The following is a 19,374-nucleotide window of genomic DNA, read 5'->3' on the forward strand; positions in this document are numbered from 1 at the left end:
TAAAAGAAATGTATTATTCTAATAACATAGATTTAGAGGATTACATGGAAATAACACCTTCTCTAACATCCCTGATACCGATAAATTTGTTTCAACGTACTAGACTTCTATTATTACACAACTTTGCTAAACTAATGTCATTCATATTCAATACTCACGATTCAAATCGATCAGAACCGGCGCAAACAAAACAAACTTGTCGTTACTAACCAGAGAAACTAATCTTTATAATGAAAAGTGACAATATTGCTATTTATGAAATTGTATCCATTACTTAATTGGGCAGCCTATGTACTTCCTGTCACTGTTACAAATTCAGTAAAATTCAAAATTTAATTTGTACGTATTCTGTAAAGTTTTGCGCTGGAATTTGAAATAGTGATTACAAAATACTACTAGATTAATAAACAATTTTTAGAATCCAAAAAACTTTTATTGTTAAATGTTGTTATATTTTTATTTGGGGTGCAATTTGTGCAGGGGATTTGATTTCGCTAATATCTCCTAAAAGTTTGAGTGTATTTCAATGCTTTCTTCTCCACTTCATTCAAAACGAGTGTGTTAAGAAATCCTGACATCAATTCAGTGTATAAATAAGGAATATTTATTGCCATGAATTGTAAAATTTATTTATTTTCACATAAAGAATTATTAGTAAGAGGGGGAAGTTGAAATGATAAAACAGTGTTGTTCATGCTCTAGTATGAAATAGGCTGTACTTGCATGCTAAATTTAATTAATATATCTAAAAAAAAACACCGAAAGTCATAAGGAAAACGAGCTTGGAGTAATTACGTTATGGGAAATAAGAAACTAACTTACCTAAGATGAGAAGTTTTGTCCATTTTTAAATGGCCAAGTCAATTGACACAGTCTCACGTTTAGGTCGCAACTTGAAAAGTACTAGAGTTATTTAACCATTTCTTTCATCATGTTGTTGAGGAAAGTCCATTAAAATATTCTTTTCGTTTCCGAAAGTGTATTTAAGTCCCCTTAAATGTCGTAAAATATGTGTTGCAGGAAGGAATTCCCAAAACCATGTTCCCCGGAAAAAATTATTATTTACGTACTTATATTCCTAATCGAAATATTTTGGCAGGAATTATAGTCCTTGAAGAATGATAGTTATTATTCAAAATTACGGAAATGAGAATCCTACTTTAATATCTAAACAACTATAGAAATATACCTCTATTCAGAATATTTTTCATAGCCTATGAAAATTTTATGGACTAAAGTTGTGGATGCTATTTGCATTGTAAAATGAATATAACTCCGTCTGTTTCGGATAAACAGAAAAAAAATTGTGTAATAAAAATGAGTTTCTAGAAAAGTTACAAAATGTGCAGTCTGAGTTTCTCCGTCGCAAAAGTAATTTGAAAGCCAACCGCCCAGAAGATCATGTCTTGTTCCTCCTTGCCACATGCAATTCACAGTTTTAAATGCAGCCTTTGTATTTATGGACAAATTATTATTTTTTCTTCTGTAATGGTTTGCTTGCACAGTAATTTTCGTTTCTTGACAAGTGATAGATATATTTTATTTCGAAGTGCTGTGTTTTAAATATTTCAACCCCCCCTTAAATATTAATTTCCGTAAATCTAAGGTAATGTTACAAGTTACTTCATTGCACGAAGGGCTATGTCATGGAAATTTGTGAAACAATTACATTTTCTTACAGCCAGAGTCTGATATCTTTGTTTTTGGGATTACAGAAAGTGACTTCTTCATACGATCCGTATTTCTCCTTATTTGGATGCACATTATTTAATATCAAGCACATTTATACTCTGAATTATCTAGTATCGCGCTTTCAGTTTGTTACAACTCATCGAACCGTCATCAAACACTTATTTTTATCCCTCATAACAGAGCTTCTTTATACTCATCCTCCTACATTGTAGGAATACCTCGCCTCTGGAATTCTTTACTTAATGACGTCAGGAATTGCCGGACATTATCACAGTTCAAAATTAAATTAAATTTGTTTTCTTATTCCGTGGTTTTAAGTATTGCTAAATGTATTGATTTATGTTTCTTCACTAGATTTAAAATTACAAGTTTCTTGTTTTCATATTCCTTAATTAACTAGACTATAATTGAAGAGTCCACTGCAAGAATGATGGATGTCACTTTCTTGTCGAAAATGAACCAACACTGTCAATGCATAGCTTAAGACATATAGAATGTACATAGAGAGTTATATGGCATTAACACTGATAGTCATTGTCCAGTAATGATCGGAAAATCACAGTTAAGCTTTGAGCGCTAAGCATTTCAAACTTTCAATTGCTTCTCCTGCAAAATGTATTCCAAATGACATCCATCATTCTTGCAGTGGACTCTTCAACTATGATGTTTAAGTTTAACTTCACATATTTACAGTTCATATAACTGTAGCTTTTATACATTTTTTTTCTGTGGTTTTCTTTATGTCTTTAGCTTGATTTTTCTCGTATTGCATAAATTTCTTGTAGTGTGGAAGATAAGGCCTGATAGCATTAACTACACCAGAATAAACAATAAATAAACCCATTAAGTAATTAAATAGTTTTCCTTGCGTTTTCTTATAAACGATAGTTCATGAAATCAACAGGAATATAATTCACTGCTTTGTGAAGAACTAAATTATTTGCGAAGTTTGAGAAAATGATGGTAAAATTCTGGATAACGAACAGAGGCTACTGAAGGTAGGTGGACCGAATATACTGCACAAACAGATCAGTGGTAAATTTAAACTTTCAGGTGAAACCAAATTATTTAGGGGAAAACTTATGCCCATATCGAAACCTAGTCACTTTGTCAGATTCGATCAATTGGCTCGGTTTTAGCTGGATTCTTGGTATAGTGGTACATAATGATATTATTAACTGGTGTGCGTACAAGGAAGTGATACAGAGTGATTTATATAGAACTGACACATTTCTTTCATTAATTGTTTCAAAACGAATTGTGCTAGCGACAACTTATTATACCTAAAATGTAGAGGAATTTTGGGAGATTATTTAGCTCTATAGCAAATGTTGTCCGGCGTTGTCAAATCCGGAGATCTCGGTGGGCACAGGTTCCTGGAAATTATTCGGTCGTCACATAACCAGATAAATGGAACCATGCTTCATCTGTGAACCATGTGATGGACAATATGGCAGGATTTTGCACAACGAACGTCTGAAACCAACAGCAGAATGTTCTGGAGTTTCGATTCCTTGTCACTAGATGCGCAGATGTTTATGTTTTATTCCTATTGTTGGCAGCTGTTTTCGACATTTTGTGTCAACGTGAAAATGCAGTACACATTAAATCAACGACTCTTCCTTGTGAAGCAATACTGGATTACGAATTCAATTACAGCTACTCAAAGGGCATACCAGAGAGAATTTGGTGTACGCAATCCTCCCAAAAGAAACACAATACTGGGACTGATAAACAAATTGGAAACAACTGGATCTCTGGTGAGTGAAAAGGGCAAGCATCGTTCATCTAGGCTTCCCACGGTTGTTGTTGACATAAGAGCACGACTGGAGCAGTCACCCAAAAAATCATTAAGACGTTTGTCACAGGAAACAGGGTACACCTACTCAATGTGTCAGAGAGCCTAAAGCCATATAGGGTTACGGTTGTTCATCAGCTACAAGAACCTGAAGGATAAAAGATTGAATTATTTTCGTTGGTTTCAGACGTTCATTGTACAAAATCCTGCCATATTGTCCATCACATGGTTCACAGATGAAGCATGGTTCCATTTATCCGGTTATGTGACGACCGAATAATTTCCAGGAACCTGTGGCCACCGAGATCTCCGGATTTGGCAACGCCGGACAACATTTTCTATAGAGCTAAATAATCTCCCAAAATTCCTCTACATTTTAGGTATAATAAGTTGTCGCTAGCACAATTCGTTTTGAAACAATTAATGAAACAAATGTGTCAGTTCTATATAAATCACTCTGTTTATGTTATGAAAGTAAGGACGTTAAGGGCCGTATTCATAAACGAGAATTCGGATGAAGACTTTCCAAAGTCGACTTTCGTAGTAAAGTTTAACTTTGTTAAAAGTCCTATTCATAGACTATACTTCTGAGACTTTGACTTTGGTAAGTCGAGATTTGACGATCTTGTTCTAATGTTGGCAATCACAATCACTGCTTTTTAAACGAATTAAATTAATAGATAGTTGAAATAGAGTAGGCATTGCCAATAGATAGTTGAAATAGAGTAGGCATTGCCACAATCAAAGCCATCTTTTGTGACACGAATGAAACAATTGAACATCGGTACATGTTAAGCGATTGTTAGCCGTTCTTGCAGCTTTACATAAGAAAAATTATTCGTAGGCTTAGTGTGAAACTAACGTAAGTAAAAAATTGTTACTTTTAGATCTTTACACCAATAGATTCGTTCTTCCATTTGGTCACAAAAAATCGTAACTCGGTTCCGAACAGTCTTGTACTCGTATATAATACGATACAATTCGTAATTACAAAACATGATGATATAGTTCATCTGAAATAGTATTGTCTACTAAGAATTTTGTTGTGAATAAAACATCGATTGTAGTTACGTTAGGTTCACATTAAGCCCTCGAATTATTTCATTATAAAATAATTTTATTCTGAAAATATGGAAGATAAGAAGATGGCACTAATGGCAGACTACTTAAAAATTAATTGAAATCAATATTCAGAAAATATTATGACGACCGCAGGATTAAAATGAACTGCATATCCAACTGTATAAACTATTCTCTATAGAATTAAATAGTCAAATCATGAATTATCTGTAGCGTAAAATCGGGATGAAATAAGAAATTCAATTATTGGTGGAATAGATTATTTTTCATCAATGAATGTTGAAACATGACGAGGATATCTAATACGGTGTGTTTATCAAATCCGTACATTGATTTGAATTTATTATCTTTATCTAATAATACGCTAAGGAAAATGAACAGCTTTAATAATCCTCTAGGCTAGATGTCCTCAATATTCTCGGAAAATTACAAAATTTTCCAAATATCAGCCATTTTCCTTATGTCCACGAACGAAAGTCAAACTCAAAGTCTAGATTTTCGGCGACTTCGAAGTAAAGTCACGATTGAAGTTTACTTTCGTCAAAGTGTCGATTGTGAATAGGAAAATGGTGACTTTGTACTTTCCAAAGTCAACTCTAGTCTAAAGTCTCGTCTATGAATACGACCCTAAGTCTTCGTTCGCCTGAAGAAAGTGTGAAATTTTATGAACAAAATTAGAAGTGCAAATGAACTCTTTATAGGTAGGGGAGAGTCGGGTAGTATCGGACATCGGGTAATATCGGACAGTGATTTTTTTTCATCTACCACACGATGATAGTACCTGATTGACATGGTTACGTTTCTGTGATGTCGCATAGACAAACGTAACCACGTCATTCAGTACTACCATATGGTTGTAGATGAAAAAACGCATTGTCCGATACTACCCGACTCTCCCCTATATGTGCATTCGAGATAGAAACCATAAATATGTTAGCATTTTCTTCTGTTTTTGAATTTGAGTAAAGTGGGAGATGTAACGAAATACCTTGATTATGTTTCAGGTGTCGTATGCCCGGCCTAGTAGCGAAGCAATAAAAGGTGCCAACTTGTACGTGAGCGGTCTGCCAAAGAATATGACCCAGCAAGACCTTGAAAATCTCTTCAGCCCGTATGGGCGTATCATCACTTCGCGGATCCTCTGCGACAACATTACTGGTAAGAGCACATCTTTAAAATTACTTTTATTAACATTTAATATAATGATAGCATATAATGATGTAATGTGAACCGAAATGACCACTTGTATATATATCTACCTCGGTTACTCCTCCCTATCATTTGAGGCATTCTGATTCTTGCTATTTTCCGTTCTAACCAAACTCGTACTCTTGCAATGAAATGGACGACAAATTACACCACCTCAAAAACAAATTGGTTGGCCCTCCCCAGATTTCGTAGCTTGTGTCACTGTCAAGTCAGCATTTGAATCTTTGGAGTATTTGGCTTATTCGAAATTAAATCTTTTGCCATTCTTCAGTCATCCATTGGAGTCTCACTAAACCGCGAAGTTTTGTTTGCTTATAGGATTGAGAGCGTTGTATTACGGAAATGTAAATATCCTTGAGTGTTTCCTACTTAAAACCGCACTCAAATTTACTACCTACTATTTGATGTTCATGAGATTTATAACTAGTGTGTTAACCAAGAAATATAGATTGTATTTCTCACTCAGAATAGAATACAATATAAAACTTGATTATTCTTAGCATTTTGAGGTCAGGTCTGTTGCATTTCATGGATCAGGGGCTTATTTGGGGAACTACAGTGCGCATGTGTACGGATTCCAATATAGCAGTTTAGATGTTAGTTGTGCAATATACGTTGATTTGCATTCAATGCTCATTTTACATTTCAAATATAATTATTTTATCTCGAGAGTAACTTTTATCATTGATTGTTATCTGTGAAGTACATAAGTCAGTCAGTATTTGTTCTTCAGATAATTAATGTTGCATACATAACCTACATACCACATTTACAAAAATGTTGCATTTGTGATGTAGTTAAATGGATAAGGACTACCTTTCTAACTGAATATAAAATGAATGTATAATACTTCCAAATTCTCCAAAACGATGATATATTATCGTGAAGATTTTTCCCAATAAGTTCACTTTCATTTTACTTTCCTCAAATACACTCTTCGGAACTTCTCGGCGATTTCTTGTTTACTAGTATAGTAAAAGTTTGGCCTGAACGTGCAAATCAAAAATATATTAGAACATACGTATAAAAATCTTCAGACCAAATCAGTTTCTCTTTTACTGATTGATTAATCACAGCTTAGTATTCTCTATTCCATACCAGCCTTCGTAAACTTCTCTTTGAACCTCCTTCGCCATTTTAATCGTATGAATAAATTGTATATAGCGAGCAATGCAATGTTATAATTTCATTCACGTTTCACTACGCTGAAATTAACCGACAGAAAATGCCTTAAGAACTGCTTCCGAATGAATTGCTACTGTTTTGGCGCTTATTTATATTAATATATAATTGTTCTATAGTGTTTGAACATTTTATATTTCCTATTTATAGTTAAACATTACGTATAAATTATTCAGGAATAGTACGATTGGGGTGGAGCGTAAGTCATGGCAACTATTATTTTTGTAAGAATGCGAGCACTGCTCGTAATTTTGAAATATGCAAATTAAATGACAGGGTATGTGTAGTAAGTTAGTAGGGTAGGATAAGTATCAAATCATTCAAAAACGACACAGCATTATTCACCTCGTATTTATTACGGTATATGGACTAACATAGCACACATATCCACCCTAAAACCCCTAAAAACTCATTGGATACGGCGGTCGACTCACAACTGCATTACGCATTACATCGCTCTATGTGTGATAACCGTATTACACTGCCATTTAGTGATGTGACCACATATTCGTACTGTGTATGCACGGTACGGCGTTTAACGCACAACTGAATTCAAATCACTCTCTGTAGGATAACCATATATCCCACTGCCATCTAGTGATACGACCACATAATTATTATAGATGTCATACGACATACATCTTGTGATAACATCGCTTAGCTTGAAAAAGTAGTTGCCAGGACTTATACTCCAATCTTCGTACATTGTCGTTTAAACAGCTGCAGTTCAAAATTGAAGAGAGATTTTTATAATATTTTTCGTCTCTTGGATTAGTAGAGAAGGGAGAGTTACTTTAACTGCACGATTACGTCACATGAAGTCTGTCATTAGCAGGCTTCGAGACTTTGGACCCGATACAATAAGTTTACTGTGCATGCATTATAGGTAGTTGACTCGCTGCAGGTAGATAGAGATGTGTTGAGGTAACAGCGTTGTTATTTAGAGTAGAGTACGGTAGTATGGGGAAACACACATATGTACATTCTGAAAGTAAATATACATTACACAATGATAATGTCAAAAGAATATGAAAATCACTTATTCTCTTGTCTTTTATAAGCATTTGTGTTTAATTATACACAGTGTTAATGGTGGAAATAAGCATGTAGCAATTTTAATTTTTTTCATTTATCCTATTGGTCGTTTTTAGGAAGTGCAGTTACAGTACCAAATTGCAATGTACCTACTACAAGATACATTCTCAGTGTCTCAAACGTAAATCTTTTTCGGTTATCTGCCAAAGTTTGTACTGTAGAAAGCTGCGCTCTACGTCGTATGACGTGATAGGAGCAAACGAAAATCTCTTCTCGGGTGACTCTATGTCCACTAATTTCTGTTTATCTTAAACAATGTTCCATATCCGTTATTTTTACATAAAATTGATTTCCACTTCTGTTTTACACGTTCAGTAACCGGTGTACTTGATGTCTCATTAATTCTCTGCATCTTTTTCTAAATTAATTTGAGGGCTTCCGGCATCTCTTGCTCTGACTTTTCTAACCGTGTAATTGTTTCAGACACAGTTTGTATGAAAACCAAATTATTCGTCAGAACCTTCAAATCCAGAGCGTTTTCCTTTGCGTATTTGTTGGCATTCATTCTACAGTACCCCACCCACTGTACGCTTTACCACTATACTCAGTATGCCGTTATGCGGATTTCCCACCGGACTGATCTATTGGGTCCCAAGTCTCGAAGCCTGGCCATTAGCGACACAGTAGGCCTGCTTAGTAATCTGAAGACATATTTATGTACTGAATTGAGAAATGGAGTTCAACAATCGTTTATGTTGAATTCTACTCTTGTAAAGTGAAACTTTATTTCGTGTTTACAATGATGACATTATTTCTAATAACCTTTTTATTTATTTTCACCAGTGGAAAGTAAACGACTTTTGTGTACAGTAACATTTAGACATGTACAGAATTTGTGTTCTGCGTGGAGAAGAAAATCGACTCCGCAATCCATATGGTGAGTGAAACGTGTAGAACAGTGAAGAAGGAAGAAGAAGAAGATTAATTATTGCATATAACAAATATTTTTATGTCTTTTTCTTCTATTGTCACCGACACGCACTATTTTTTTAATTTCTATACACAAGTTCTGCAATGATAAGGCTGTGTACTTGCATTATATCCACATTCTTGTTAAGCCTGCAATCTTAAATTTTACTATCAAGTATTAAATTTTTTAATGATATTGACTGACTAGTTTTAATGCACAATAATTTGTTTTGAAGAAACTTCGTTATATAATTTGCCTTTCAAACCTATGCTGTATTAACCACACTTTTATGGATGGCTTTGATTGAAATTTAAACTGATTTGGTCTCGGATGGGAGTTTGTAACTATGTTCATTTATATTGAATCGATACAGACTGCGAGTTTTACTGAAACAAATGACGATAAAACAATCAACAATTTTATTCTGAAACCTGTCGATGCATACGAAATTTTGATGCAGAATTCAAAAGTCACAGTATATGGAATCGTGTGATATAATGTGGTATGTAACGCTTCTGTGGCATTATGAATGTAATTTTCCGAAGAAGCAAATTCGATGTCAGTTCTGCTTCTGATGGTATTCGTTTGTACATTATAGTTCCGTTGGAAATCATGTCCGATAGTGACAAGTGCATAGTAGCTTTCGAGGAGGTAGGGTACTTTCACATTTAATTTTTCAAGCAAAATACTGTGATAGATGTTATAAGTGTTAAAACGCACGTTGCTTCGTCATGTATACAGGGTGGGTAAAATATTTATGTTCAATATGGTTTTAAAATATGGTTGCATGGCTTGTCCACCATGTACGTGAGAAATATGGCATGAGATGCAAAATTTATTGTGAGTTGGAATTCATGAGTATAGTTATTCTTTTCAGAGAAACTAAAATCCCTCTCTGTCAGTAAATTGTGTAGTAAAGTAACTTTTGCCTGAAGGCCGAGCCAGCCCAGAGGTGCGCTGGCTCGCCTATCGCTCTGAAGGGAGTAACGCCTTGTTGTCGGCGCCAAGATGTATTTGTACCATGAAAAGTAACAGACATGTTGTACCATTGTTGATTTTGCCTTGTTGTAGCGATGAGCCCGCACAAACTCATGATTTAAGTGTACTCTGTACCTTAAAGTCTGTTTCTTTCTATTCAATAGAACGCTTTCGTGAGGTGCGGTAAGATATCGCAGAGGAATTGATGCCGAGGTCTGGTGTAGTACATATTAAGCCAATTTTAGATTTGATGTTTTTTGATGTGGTTATTTTGATGCATTCAATATCTTGAGTTGTTGAATATAAATTTCTTCTCTTTTTTAAGTATGTTGGAGTGACATTTGGTCAAGACGAGATTTTCGTGTCATGCTGCACACATAAGCATTCGATGCACAAACCCCACATCCACATGGACATGTGTAGAGTTGGAAGGCAATTTTAGAAGTTAACAAAATTTGTTGTTATAAAAGAGAGAAAAAAATGTGGATTTATGTCATGATTGTCTAGTTCTTTTTTAATGACAAGTATAGGAATATGTTGTATATTTTTGGTTTTCTCTTCCCTAGTCCGCCAATATGTCAGTGGAGCTGCAGACAGTATGCCCAGTACGTGAGTGAATCTGTTTGTTTTTAACATTAGGATCTGCCTTCCTCATAGAATAGTGGTCTTCATCAAGGTGCAACTCCTTGTGCCGAGCAGGGCTAGCGCAGTGCCTGCCTGCCTGACTGACTGACTGACTGCCTGCCTTCACACTTTTTTTATTTCTGAGCTATGGAAATACTTTGGAAACTTGGAGACCACTGCTCTAGTTCCCACCCAAGTAATCTAAGCTGTTTCTGAACCACTTGCAGCTTAAAATTACATAGCGGACTCCTAGTGCACGCAATGGTTTGAGTTTTTAGTAGTAGTTAATTCTCATATTTTGAAAACACACTAAAACCATAGGAACTTTCTCCTTGCTGGGGTGGGCACACATCCTTTGCTTTGCTCACACCCTTTCCCTGCACCCTCTGTCTGCTAATCGTATGTGTGTGGTGGGTGTTTTGTATTTGCAGTGCAAGAAAGATGCGTCTAAATGCTTCTTTTTTACGTTTCACCATGTAAAAAGTAATTGACAAAGTAGAGTTCGCCACGTGTAGTTTGCAGTGACGTGGCAAGTGTGGTTATCTGTCTGTCGAGGAGCACACGTCACTTGTCGTGAACTTGTCGGAGAAGGCATTCGGGTATTTCTGCCATGGCTTCATATGAACACCAGGCCTCGCTTCGCCTCGCCTCGCTCGCCTCGCCTCGCTCGCCTCATATTCCGGGAGATGAGATGTGTGTGTAGTGATATGCTCTGGGTTTTGTTTGTTTTACTAGATAACGTTCGAAAGTGTAGAGTCAAGTCATCTGCCATACCGACGCCGCGCCGGACGTCTGCGAGTCGGAGTGTGTGTGCCACTCCCTCCCCTGGTGTTCATAATCATGGCAGACGAGAGAGGCGGAGTGTCACGGCAGGTGGCGTGTCGTGTCCGGGCCCCTCTAACGCCTCTCGTTCTTGCAGGTCTGTCGAAAGGCGTCGGGTTCATCCGGTTCGACCAGCGCATCGAGGCTGAGCGCGCCATCCAGGAGCTGAACGGCACCATTCCCAAGGGCTCCACCGAGCCGATCACCGTCAAGTTCGCCAATAACCCGAGCAACAATAACAAGGCCATCCCACCTCTGGCTGCTTACTTGGCACCGCAGGCTCGACGTTTCGGCGGACCGATTCACCACCCGACGGGGCGCTTCAGGTACATTCCACTGTCACCACTATCCAGGTACTTGACTTTCCCAGTTGCAGTTTATTTCTAATGGTTTCTTTACCACTAGCTTTTCTCCGTTTTGTTCTCGTTCTTTTCCTTTTAGAGACTTCCGTTTGTTTGTTGATTTCTTAATTTCACATGTTTATTTTCATTGTGAATCTTATTTTGAGTTAGTAGTTTATGTGACTTGTGTGCTTCAACTCTTTTCAAGTGTCCCGTTTGCGTGGAAAGGTATGACCATCTAGAAGAGCTTTGTACTCTGGCAGAGTTAGCTTTGTAATCGCCCTATAGTTAGCAGTGTACTAGTCTAGCCTTCTCAAGACAGACAAATTGATAGCCCTTGCGATTGACCCTATCCTCTAGAAGAGAGAGTTTCTAATTGTTAACAGTGTAAATTGAAGGCAAATTGTGGATGTTGTTTCCACCGACTGTGCGAGTCAGTGTAGGCCTAGTTCTCTTCTTCCTTTTCCACATATCACGTGATTGTATTTGCTACATTGGCCTGCCTTTCCACCAAGCAGCCCGTATGGACTGCCGCTCTGGCCCGATGCAAGAGATTGGTAAGTAACAGCAGTGATATGCGCTGCCGCTGCGCTGCGTTGCGTTACGTTACGTTACCTTACGTTGCGTTACGTTACGCTAGCTCCAAAGCACCATAACAATAAGACTCATGTTGAGTTGAGTTAATGTGATTCAATGCATGAGTAGGACTGGCCGAGGGCACTAGCCCCGCGGTCGCGGAGATAAGAGGCGGGGCCCGACTCGCCTCGGGTCCGCGATGCTCTATCTTTGAATACAGTCAATCACTAACCAAGGTAAAGGACCAAGGACCTGTTACCTTCTGTTATTAGACTCATTTGCAACTTCCCTCGAGATCCTGAGTTGTGCTTCTAGTGTCATAGCATGATGTAAAGAACCTGCTTCACCTTGTTTCATTTCAAGTAGTTCTCCGACCGGGGCGCGGCCCCAAACCACGCAGCCCGTGGCAAATAGCCCGCCCCGGCCTCTGTAGACTCCTGCATCTCAATCTTTACTCCGGCTTTTTATTTCACAATTTTTTGTTTCATTTCGAACTGGGGAATTAAGACTGTGGTGTACAGATTTTTTTAACTTTAAGAATAGTTTTAAACTTAGTGAATTTGATGTTTAAAAATTGCAAGCATTTGTGATACACATGAATGTACTATTATCTGACATATCACTAGTATTGCTGCTTGAGGACAGAGGACAGTCTCTGAGAAATTAAATTCCATCATCAGTAAAATGATTTGAGAGCTATACATTTTGCCTGTTTGTGACTCTTAAAATTTTAGTATGGCTGCTAAACTCTGCATTTTGTATTTTTTCTTACATTATAGGCGATTTCAAATTTTCTGCATTCATAGTTTGATCTACTCAAATTGAACCCGATATCCATAGTTATGTTTCTAGCTTTTCTTGTTCTGGAATCATATCTAAGTGATTTCCTATTTAATTTAGACTTATCTTCTCAGCTTCACATTTAATCAACTTGCTGTTTAATTTTCTTATGTTTGTTTCTGTATTTTGTTTTAGCACTGGCAAGACCATGCTAGCCATAAACAAAGGCTTACAGAGGTCAGTATTATCGAGTTTTTACAATCATATTACAGTACTTCTTTGGTTTGATGTTTGTTTAGCAGTTCTATGTGACTGAGCATGACTTCCATGTTTGGTTCTGTATGTTGAGTTTTGTCCCGTAGCCTGTTGGTCGCCAGATATCCATAGCCAGAGCCAGTCTGTTTCAATCTTTCTCTCTGCCAAAACGAGTCAATGAATTTAAGACACAGATGGTGACGAGATAAAAAGACCAGGCAGCTATCCTGGTCCAGACACTTGTCGTGTATAGGTTGATGAACTAGCTCATAGATCTACCTAGTCTCGCCCATCCTATCGGCCTGACCTAAAGAACTGATTGTTCCACAGAGCATGCTTCTGACACTTAACTTTGAACATGCTTTGCAATCATGGTTTCTGTATGTTTATCTTACCACATTGTGAACAAGACTTACCGAGTCAGCATGACTTTCGGCACCCACGTCACTGAGCTTCACCGAACACACACTGACATCGCCTCTCGAACCTGTGACCCACGTTACTACGGATCTAAACACTTTCTTACGCACGCAGTTCTTTATTTACAGCCCCCTCAAGAACAACTCTCAAAATTGAGAAAATAAATCATAAAATTTCCTTACACTCCATTCATATCCACCTCTGCATCCGGAGCATTAGTTTTATACTTTATAATACAAGCAGCGCTGCTGTTCGTTACAATAAAAACGAGTCCCTTTTCTCATTGCCTTGCTTAAAAGTTTTATTAAGAAAACTCCTGCTTGAGAGAGTAAATAATGAACTGGCTCTAAATTTCCATCCCTGCATAATGAATACTCACTATTTTGTGCCATGTGGCAACGATCATGCCTACTAACTCTCCACTTTCTCCTGATTTGCGACCTCGCCATGACTTCATTTCAATTTGACACGTTAAATTCGATTACTCCACACTCTGTGATTTCATAACATCCTGTTTGGCAAAGGCGTCTGCATATGTCTTCACTTCTTCTCGAGTTCCCAGACACTCGACATCTTCATCCCGTTATTCCGATTCCGTTTATTGGACACGCTAACTTTATCCACATCCCATTAAATTCCTCTCATCATCATTAGATGTATTTCAGGTTGTCTAAGTTTCGCTCAGTTTTGAAGATGCTGAGAATCTCGCAGCTTCCGAACCAATGCTAATATCGCGTAGTTTTGTTTTCGTGGAAAGAACTTTAAATTTAACCTCCATACGTATTCTTCTCGTCGGATTAAATACATTCGGGAAATATGTATCTTTTGGAAGTATGATGAAATAGTACACATTGAGTTCCAGACTTCAGTAAAATGAAAGTAACTTTATTGTATGTTCAGTCTGATGCAAAATAGTTAGTTAATTTATTTATTTTCTAATAAACCACTGTTATATTTTTCATTAAACGTAGATATGAAAATGTGTCCACCCCTGCATAAGAAATAGACGATTCGAGTCGCTACATCTGCTTTTCGAGCATTTGCACTGCTCTTGAGTGTCTCGTAGGGCCCTTTTTAAAATGCCCAAAGGAAACAAATACTTAATCAGGGTCCAAATTTCTTTATAGGGGCAATCTTTGATTCAGTAAGAAGGTCTCTTTGCAATTGGCCCAATCGACGTTGGTTCAGTCTTCTTAAAGAAAGAAAAGAGACATTAGGCCTATAGGAAGGACACACGGAAAAAAGGGCCCATTGTTGTTTTTTTTTAAGACATTGCGTTACTGGCACCTTCTGGAAATCATCATGAGGATTTTCATTTGATCAAGGCAAACTAGGAAAAAGGAGCTTCTATAATCTTTTCGCTGCAAGAAAAATCCTAATGTAAACAATAGCACGTGACTGAAGTGAGGCTTCATTGGCCGCTGTTTGGCGCCATACAGTACGTGTTCCCGCCTGCTGTTGCACATTCTGTTTCACGTTAAACGTTTCCCGTTACTCTTCAAGTAGGTCTAACCTCACTACTATGCATTCGTTTGCTTAGGAAACACTTACTTTATAATTACTGTAATTAAATTATTTTTAAGTCTTGTGTCTTCACAATGGTCAGTTGAGGATGCAAAAGCCATACTTCAGTATCACGTGCTTATGTGAACAACTACGAGCTCAAGTGACGCCAGCTTGTTACAAGAACAGACTACCTTGGTATTACTGTTGGTATTCATCCGCGTTCATAGTACGTAACAAAATATAAAAGTGGCTTTTCTTTTACATAGCGTTTTACGTATGAGTAAAGTTAAATGTTTCATCGTATTTAACAACTAGAATTCAATGTTTTATTTTCAAATAATACAAGATTGTGGTTTCCAAATACGAACTATATTTTCCTGCGTCATGTGAGTGTTTCGACTGGAAGCCAATCACGGGTATGACAGCAACGTGCTTATGTTTACATTAGGATTTTTCTTACAGCGAAAGCAGTATAGAATACATAAACCGCATTTGAAATCTTTCCGTACAGGGGGAGAATGGGATCGTTACACTGATTAAAAGCTTTCCTGTAAAATTTAGAGAATGTTAATGAGCCCCTTTTTCCCGTGTCACTTTCATACATTTTTCCCTCTCATCAACCATCAACCATTCTGTTGTTATCGCCAGATTATTGTGCCCCGTTTTCACACTAAATCTTCAAGATTAACAAAAGTAATAAGTATAAAGTGTAACTATAGCCAATCAGATATTTCACTTAAAGTATAAAAATTGCATTTAAATTAGCATTTTAAAGTAATTCTTGCTGTAACGGAATATTATTTTTCTCTAAAGTGGGACGATATATTGATGTATTCATTTTGATTTGGTACTTCTGTATAATTCTCTGAAGATTGCAGTTTGAATAGAATAGTTGAATTCCTTGAAGAGTAGATGAGATATTTTAGTAGAGTAACTTCACAATGTCTCCATAAGAGGAAAATTGAGTATTGGGCTTCACAAAAGAAAAACAAATATTTTCTTAGCAATTCTCTCTAAAATAAATACTGAAAGAGAATTAATTAGATTCCTTTCTCATTATGCAACACGGGAGAATATTATGTCCGCATAAAAGTTTTGTTTGCTCTGTTTTTCTGAGACACTTTAATTACTAGACTTAAAACACTTAAGTGAAGTATTTCCATAATTTTCATTAACATCCTGTTACTTTCTACGAAATCGCCTTTGTTTTCTATTCACTTGTACCATATGTGAAAGAGACGTAGCTATTCCATGCCGGTAAAAGTCCTTATTGCGATTCCGGAGAGCAGCATTAATGCTTTGTTTCAACTCATAATTGTGAACCCAGATTTCGTCTCTGTAACGACACGTGACAGAAAAGTATCCCCCTCATTTGCGCAATGCTCTAGAAGTTCCGAACAAATGTCGTTCCTTTCCTGCTTTTGCTCGTGTTTCAGCATTTTTGGTACCCACCCAGTGGGAACAAAACTATCTGTAACCAAGATCCTTATTGATGATCATCAAAGCTGGTTTCCTGATGCTTACATGTTCTGATACGGCAGCGATTCGACCCTTGTTGCATTCTGTCATTGCCGTTGCTGTCCGGCCGCTACGAGGCTTATCAACTATGAACGTTTCTCCTCTCCTGAAATGTCTACCCATCGTCTAACTGTATTGACGTCTACAGTACTCTCACAGTATATATTTCTTAGACGAGTATGAATCTGAGTTGGACTAATTTTCTGCAGAGTGGAGAATTCAATCACATCCCTTTGTTTTACACTAATATCGGTAACATCCACCATTTGGAACAGTTATTGTTTCGCTTTCACGTGACATAGCGTTGTCTCTCCGTTTGGTAAAATCAGAGGCAACTTGCTGTCATTAAATGAAATTCGGAACGTTATGGGTCGCCAGGTTTTAAAGAAAATTAAAAAAGGAGGCATCACTTTCGTACCAACCCACGTAGGTTACTGAAAGGGAAAAGTCTAAGGTTCAAAACTTTTCGTATAAGGAAAAGAATAATGCAGCTTAGTAGAATTATTAATTTACTTAATCAATGACTGAAACAGTAATGGAATATCTGATTGAACAGCCATTCCGCTTATATGACAGCTTACAACGATCAAGAGCGTCTACAACGTAGCTCAAGCGTAATGACCTGTAGTCCTCCGAAACAGTGCTCGGGCCTGAGTTCAACTCTGACTTGAGCTGAATACCTGATTCTGTTTCTCTCGAGATTTACCAAAATTGTGAGAGTAATCTCATGACAATTCTTCGAACTCATCTCGTCCAATACTGAGTGAGCGTATTATCTATGAAGCGTGGCGCGACATCCAGTTGACGGGCAGAGGAGCGTATGCTCCCGGCCGGCTGGCAACAAGATTCGCGGTTAAGTCACGACACTGAAGTTGCTCTCTTACATGACTTCATTTCTTTAATTATATCAAAAAAGGAGATACTTGAACTATATACTTTAATTTTAAACACATTTCTCGCGTATTAACATTGTCACGTAAGTGGAACCAAGCTTCGTCCGAAAACAAAATGAGAGTAGGATCAGTATTATTACTCCGTCATACACTTTACTGAAAATCCATTTACAAATCTAATCTATGGCGAGTCCTCGGCATCACTTCATTTCCCCCTTTGATTTGATTACCTGCTTGGGTTTTTCCGAGGTTTTCCCAAACCAAAAGACAAATGCCGGGTAATCTTTTGGCGAATCCTCGGACCTCACCTCATCATTGTAGAAAATTACTACATTGTAAAACTGTAAAAATTGTAAAATATTGTAAAAATTGTAATTATAATATTGTAAAATTTTGACTTGTTCCACATCTTAATGCTTCATTGCTCATGTAAGAACTATGGAAGATAATAAATGAATGAATCCCAAGTACTTCATCAGCCTATTTAAGTTCTTGCATCGCAGTTATTTCATTCGGTTTTACTTGAAGTGACTTCGTTAGCCTCTCGTAACAAATTATAGGAAATTCCAGTTTGCCAGAAAAGACGCCGAAGAGATTTTTAGATGAATTTACCAGTCAGTATCCAACGATATCCGTCCACACCTGTGGAGTAACTGTCAGCGCGTCTGGCCGCGAAACAAGTGGCCCGGGTTCGAATCCCGGTCGGGGCAAGTTACCTGGTTGAGGTTTTTCCGGGGTTTTTCCTCAACCCAATACGAGCAAATGCTGGGTAGCTTTCGGTGCTGGACCCCGGACTCATTTCACTGGCATTATCACCTTCATATCATTCAGACGCTAAATAACCTAGACGTTGATACAGCGTCGTAAAATAACCCAATCCAACGTTATCCAGAGTTTCTTCTGTGAGCACTGAAAGTCGCCTATTTCGTCTCGTATCCTGAACCATTCCCGTTTCACAAATTTTATTAATCAACTTACGAATCATAATAAGAGCTGGAATTCCAAAACATGGGAGTTTCTCCTTTCCTTTCCTAGGAGACCGTATACAGTCACCTATAAACACTAAGACTGCTAACTCACCGCTCCGTATATTCCGTTAGATTGGACTCCCCTCCACTCGAAATGTCGGCCAAGACCAAGCTGACCTCCCACTGGAGTTCCGGCGCGCTCACGTTTCACAGATAAACCGCTCACCCAGTAGGATCTCGTTATCTTCTATTCTACTGGCTCTATAAATCTCCGCAGTTGATATGTTCTCGTTAAATAATATACTTTAAAAACATTCGAGAATACTTCATTCATTTGTTCCTGTTTTTTATTCGGTACTCTAAGAAGTTATACTAATTCAAGATAGTTTTCTGGATCCGATTTTGCCCTGAGCTTCAGGTGCAACCGCTTCAGCCCCTCAATTTGTCCCATGCATGCTCAAAAGCAACCATATATTTCGAAATAAAATATTTTGAAATTCAGAAATTTGCACCGTCAAAAAACTGTATTATTATTTCAGAAATTAACTGTGGTCTATACTTATTCAATTTTGCTTCTTCCACACGATAATAAAAAAGCATTCCGGGCATTTGGAAAGTTACTATAATCACAATTTACAGATTAGATTAATTTCATTCGCAGTGTTTTTTCACTCTATTCTCCCTTGTAAATTTACAGACTTAAGCTTCTCCAACTAGCCACCAGGTC

General features: G+C 37.4%; 1 protein-coding gene across 18 annotated transcripts in view; it reads left to right on the forward strand.

Annotated features, from left to right (window-relative positions):
• LOC138708146 (ELAV-like protein 1) overlaps nucleotides 1-19,374 on the forward strand; it is a 437,015-nt gene that overhangs the window by 408,431 nt on the left and 9,210 nt on the right. For 5 of the 18 annotated variants that reach the window (XM_069838379.1, XM_069838377.1, XM_069838384.1 and 2 more), the window contains 5 exons: nucleotides 5,575-5,728; nucleotides 10,511-10,549; nucleotides 11,488-11,743; nucleotides 12,247-12,288; nucleotides 13,283-13,324. In XM_069838379.1, coding sequence (XP_069694480.1) covers nucleotides 5,575-5,728; nucleotides 10,511-10,549; nucleotides 11,488-11,743; nucleotides 12,247-12,288; nucleotides 13,283-13,324 — 533 coding nt within the window. Of the gene's footprint in view, nucleotides 1-5,574; nucleotides 5,729-10,510; nucleotides 10,550-11,487; nucleotides 11,744-12,246; nucleotides 12,289-13,282; nucleotides 13,325-19,374 lie in introns of those variants that run through there. The other 13 variants (XM_069838386.1, XM_069838389.1, XM_069838387.1 and 10 more) reach the window with 9 other exon arrangements.

The sequence above is a fragment of the Periplaneta americana genome, chromosome 10, assembly GCF_040183065.1.
Source record: "Periplaneta americana isolate PAMFEO1 chromosome 10, P.americana_PAMFEO1_priV1, whole genome shotgun sequence".
Lineage (NCBI taxonomy): Eukaryota > Metazoa > Arthropoda > Insecta > Blattodea > Blattidae > Periplaneta > Periplaneta americana.